At 42.0% G+C, this 5,000-nt stretch overlaps 1 protein-coding gene across 1 annotated transcript in view; it reads right to left on the reverse strand.

The window, feature by feature from the left end:
* The window catches only part of LOC137996689 (transient receptor potential cation channel subfamily M member-like 2), a 49,922-nt gene that overhangs the window by 1,313 nt on the left and 43,609 nt on the right, over positions 1-5,000 (reverse strand). Inside the window, exons 27-32 of the mRNA XM_068842218.1 lie at positions 4,877-4,962; positions 3,979-4,080; positions 2,842-2,928; positions 2,454-2,559; positions 2,213-2,359; positions 755-868 (exon numbers count right to left, since the gene is read on the reverse strand). Of these exons, the coding sequence (XP_068698319.1) occupies positions 755-868; positions 2,213-2,359; positions 2,454-2,559; positions 2,842-2,928; positions 3,979-4,080; positions 4,877-4,962 (642 nt within the window). The remainder of the gene's footprint in view (positions 1-754; positions 869-2,212; positions 2,360-2,453; positions 2,560-2,841; positions 2,929-3,978; positions 4,081-4,876; positions 4,963-5,000) is intronic.

Raw genomic sequence — 5,000 nt, forward strand, 5'->3', positions numbered from 1 at the left:
CACCGAACAGGCTTCGTGTCGCAGGACAGACGCATGAAAAACTGGCATCAATTTGTTTTTTACAATGACAAAAAGGCAGAGGGGTCAAAATTAAGTCAAAACACGAGAAGAACGCGAGACAAAAATGCGAGAAACTTCAATTTTATTCAATCTGACGCGAGCAATATGGCGTCAACATCGCATAAATTATAAATTTATGTGTTTGTCCGCTTGTTGGTCCTTATTGACAATAAAAATTAGCCAATGAACGCGCGAGAATTTTGCAGTCATTGTAAAAATCAAAATTGATCGTTCATCTAATCAACTGTGTTTCCTTCGTTTGAACATAAATGAAATTTTTTCTGGAAAATTGATGATCTAGGCTGTAGGCCCCTTACAGGCGAGTCAAGTGTGAGCGAGGGATTGGATTTAGCAGAGGAGATCTTCCCTTGCCCCGCCCATGGGCTTTGCCGGACTGTCGCTGAAGTATATACTGCTGGCATTTTAAGGAAACCAGGTCAACCGCTGTATAAATTCCGTTTATTAGTTAGCCTGCATGCAGGAGAAAGAAGCGCCAATATTTGCTATAGGAGGAGGTTGGCTTCAGGCTTAACAATCTCTTAGATTTCATCGCGCGCTATACCAGCCTAAATAAAAGTTAACTCCTAAACTTCGTTGACTATTCATCAGTTAAAAACTATAAATAGAGGTCAAATTAAACGTTTAAGATAAAAACATTTGGCCAGGATCCATTCACTTGAATTCATATCTTTACCTCAAATTCCATGCCAGAGACGACCTCTTTCGTTTCATCGTGGAAATTCATGGCCACAGTTTCCACCCAGGCGTTGTCTGTATTTCTCTGGTCATCCAAGTATCCTTTATAAATCTGCAATTGTTTTGGAGTATAGTATTTGTGCTTCATGCTCCATAAAGACTGATATTGTTGGTAAGGGATTGATTTGGGCGAGCTCCGTTTGCTGGGACACGAATAATAATCCATCGGTTTGGGATATTTTGGTCAAGCCCTGATGGGTTAGGGCGTTTACTGAAAACGAACATGGTAACATAGGAAACACCCAAATAGAGAAGACACGATCCCAGCAAAGGTGAGGGCACACCCACCGTCCACAAGACACTAGGGAGCTTACGAAACGAGGACGGCGACGGCAACGATGACTTCATTTCAAAATACGAGTTCGCGTTATTCATATCACTACGAAACTATTTCATGTCGTTTCGCGTTAAAAATGTGTTGTAACTGTCGAGGAATTAAACTGGTAAGAGTGAGTTGGAAGCGTAGAGAGAGAACTGAAAATTCATCGTCATGTGCTAATGTCCTCCAAAGAACCTTGAATTTGGTCATTTCACGTCGTCATTTTGGAGATGACGGGAAAGAAATGTACCAAAATGTAAAACGCACGTGCAGAGCGTGCAGAGCCATTGTTTTTGCTCACTAAACCTATTGTTTTGTAGCATCGTCCTTGCCGTCGGCGTCGCCGACTCTCTTGAATCAGATGTTGCAAGCAGCCCTCCGTCTCGCTTGAGCACATGGCGAACGATCTAGAGAAATTCTCGGATGACAGGAATGCCCAAACTGCAAGATTGGGAAATAACTAACTACGCAAGTCACACTCAGCATAAAACCATTTATTATATGGAGGAGAGTGTTTTACTGGGAACTAAACCACTCGTAGATTCCATACGCCACTTCATCCGGGACCTGAGTGGCGTATTTTCCGTATGTCACTTTTGTGAGTGTCGTATCGTTCAATGACGTCACGATTCCCGCCTTTTTCTTTCCCGCCCTTTTTTATAAAGCTCAGCCGTATTTGTAAAACTTGACTACTTTGAAACACAATAACATCGGAAATATTCAATATTTAGTCTCCATATAATAAAAAGAACATTACACGTTGGCTCGAAGATATAAATTTTATGTTCTCGTGGCAAGAACAATATCTCACTCGTTCGCTTCGCTCACTCGTGAGATACTGTTCTTGCCACTCGAACATAAAATTCATATCTTCTCGCCACCGTGTAATATCCTCTATTTATTTTCTCTGGGCAATACATTTCTGTTATTAAAAAGACAAAACTTAAGAAGCCACAAGGGAGGCTCATGAAGTCAGGTGTGGTCTCCTTTTGGCTCGTAACGCAGTTTATGTACGGAAAGATTGCGTGATGAGCTAAAATGAGGCTGTCACGTTTTAAACCATCAAAAGGAACAAACCTCCACAGCATTTTGAATCATCATCCGTAGGCCTTCCTCTGTAACAGACTTCTCTTTAGAAAATCCGGGCTTGATAGCGGAAAAAACCTGTTTACTGAGGCAGACAACTAACGCCGCATTCAGAGAATCGCCATGTTCTGCCAAACCCTAAAAATAAAGTTATTGCATTAGAAGATCGTTAAGCCTTTCCCGCCGATGGACATGGCAAGAAAATTGAAAGTCAACACTTCTTATACTGTACCCCAGGAATTGTCCACTCCGAGATATTGTGACTTTTAACGGCAACAAATTCCAGTACGGCTTTCCCTTTCCTCTGAAGAATCTGTCCATCCTCTCCGTATTTCCATCTACAAAGAAGCGGAGAAAGAAGAAAAAAGAAAAATTTCATCGTCTTCACGCTGACATGCAGGAACGAGACTTCGTATGAATTGATTTCATGGCCTTGCATCTCGGTTGCAACACACAAGAGACAGGTTCACACATAGTAGTGATGAGCATCCTTTCAAAAAGTGTTGCTCGACCCAATTTAGGTTGCTCAGTGTTGTTCAGAAAGTTCTTCATTCAGTAGTATAATTGTTCGCCCAGTGCTACAAGTCGGTCATAATTAAACAATACCACATGGCTCTAACCTTGTGATGATAAAATGTGCATAGTGATTCGGTCCCCATCGACCAAGCAGGCCTCGTCCTGCCATTCCAGTTCTTCCCACAGGGTTTCTATTGACAACAACAACAATATTAATTTTGGAGAATGTACTCACAGATATACTGACATAGTGGCCCAGAGGTGTCATTTCCATGTTGAGTTTGTTAGTTCTCTACTCTGCTTGGAGAGGTTTTCCTACGTGTATTCCTGTTTCTCCGGTCTATCAAAAGCCAAAATTTGATTGATCTGCCTGAATTTGATTGATTTGATATCATTGGTTTGGCAGTCTGCTAAGTGGTAGAATACTTGTGTTAGGTTGTATAAGGCAGATACTCAGATAAAATGATCCCTGTTATCGAAATCGAAATCTTAATCGTTATTGTTATTGTTATGTGCTCACTCAAAACGGTGGCTCCCCACCTTGCAAGGGAGTTTTTCAATTTAGTACGCGTCTTTGCCGTCATCTCCCAAGCAACGAATTAAATGGCCTGGTCAAAATCGAGCCTTCAGTTCGAAAATCGATATGGCGTCTTGGAGTGCGATCGAGACTTGGCCTGGGTTTGAAAATGTCTCCAAGCAACAGCTTGCTCATACACAACAAAGACTTCACACGATTTCTGCAGAGTCTTTTCTTTCTCTTCGAGTTAAGAAAGGTTCTGCTGGCAGGGAGGGGAGGGGGGGGGGGGGAGGGACACAAGCACATGACCATGAAGCTTCAGTATTTTCCTCTACCCTACTGCCCCGATAATACCAGTTCAGTGCCTGCACAGTTGCTACACACTTTAAACGGGGACAACTTTAAATATACTTGCTTCGTGATGCATGCAAACAACTTCCTCCCAGTTAAAAGCTGCACTAAGACGTTGTGAACTATACAAGTAAATCTAAACATAAGCAGGAATACGAGATGGCGGTAGCATACTGATTTTACATTATAATTCGACTCAGAAAGTAGGACATCTATCTTCCAAGAATATACATAATCTGAAACGTTCTCAAAGAGTAATTTCTAGATTGATGAGATCCTTGCCAGAAAGATCCAGACATTTATCCAGTTATCGCTCCTGGACGCCATTTAGTGGTGTTTTTGTCGGCAGCGAAAGTGAAAAACCCTTCGTTACCTTGGCAACCGATTAACAGTGTCAATTATCCCCGTGTGGCTTCTTCTGTTAATCCCATTCTCAATGCAGTTGAAATTGATGACCAAGTCTGAGTTTGTAGGACTAAAAATAAAATAAAGAAGGCGTAAAATGCATCCAATACGCGTGGCAGACATATTTCGCGTGGTAGAGAGAGCACTCGTCTTTCAAAAATGTGTTTCGGGTTCGATTCCCGGACTCAACGTCGTATCTTGTTTGAGTTTGTTGTCTTTTTTATTCTGCCCTGAGAGTAGCCTCCCACGCAGAGATTTTTTGGACGTCAACACGCGTTCCTCCCTCACTAACGTCTTCTGAAACGAAAAACCACCTCCGTTCAGATCAACGGCTGGTTGCCCACTATTTAAAGAAACCAATCAGTATTGACCATATGTGTTGTACATAGCCTATCACATGCTGCGAAAGAATGCCATACAAAACACGAGTTTACGCAAAACTGGAAAACGGCTGCTGATTGGTGCGTAATCCACGAACGGAAGTGGTGTTTCGTTTCAGCAGACGTTAGTGGGGGAGGAACGCGTGACGAAGCCCTATTAAGAAAGTCTGCTTAGGAGGCTACTACGAGAGGGTTTTCTCGGGGTAATCAGATTTTAAATTGATTTTGCTTTTAAGTTGATTTGAAGTCTCACCAATAGGTAAAGCACTCATGAAGGGTTATATAACTCTGAGACGTTAATAAGTGACCCTTCTTTAACACCCGAGTACTCGAGGTAGCACCGAAATTTCGTTTCACTCAATTTATTATAGATTCGTAACACACAGAGACTACTTAGCCGGCATCCAAAAAGATCTGCGTCGTCAAATGTCAATCAGATTTTAACAAAACAGAACTTAGGAGACAGCTGATAATACTGAAACTCACTCAAGAAGATCTGGGTCTGCCCATTGGGGTAAGGCTTGAACCTCTGGCGAGGTATGTAGTGGTGGATCGTAACTTGGGAATGACTCCTTTGAAAAACAATACGTACAGTGTTACAATTATTTTC

This window comes from Montipora foliosa, chromosome 3 (genome assembly GCF_036669935.1).
Source record: "Montipora foliosa isolate CH-2021 chromosome 3, ASM3666993v2, whole genome shotgun sequence".
NCBI lineage: Eukaryota > Metazoa > Cnidaria > Anthozoa > Scleractinia > Acroporidae > Montipora > Montipora foliosa.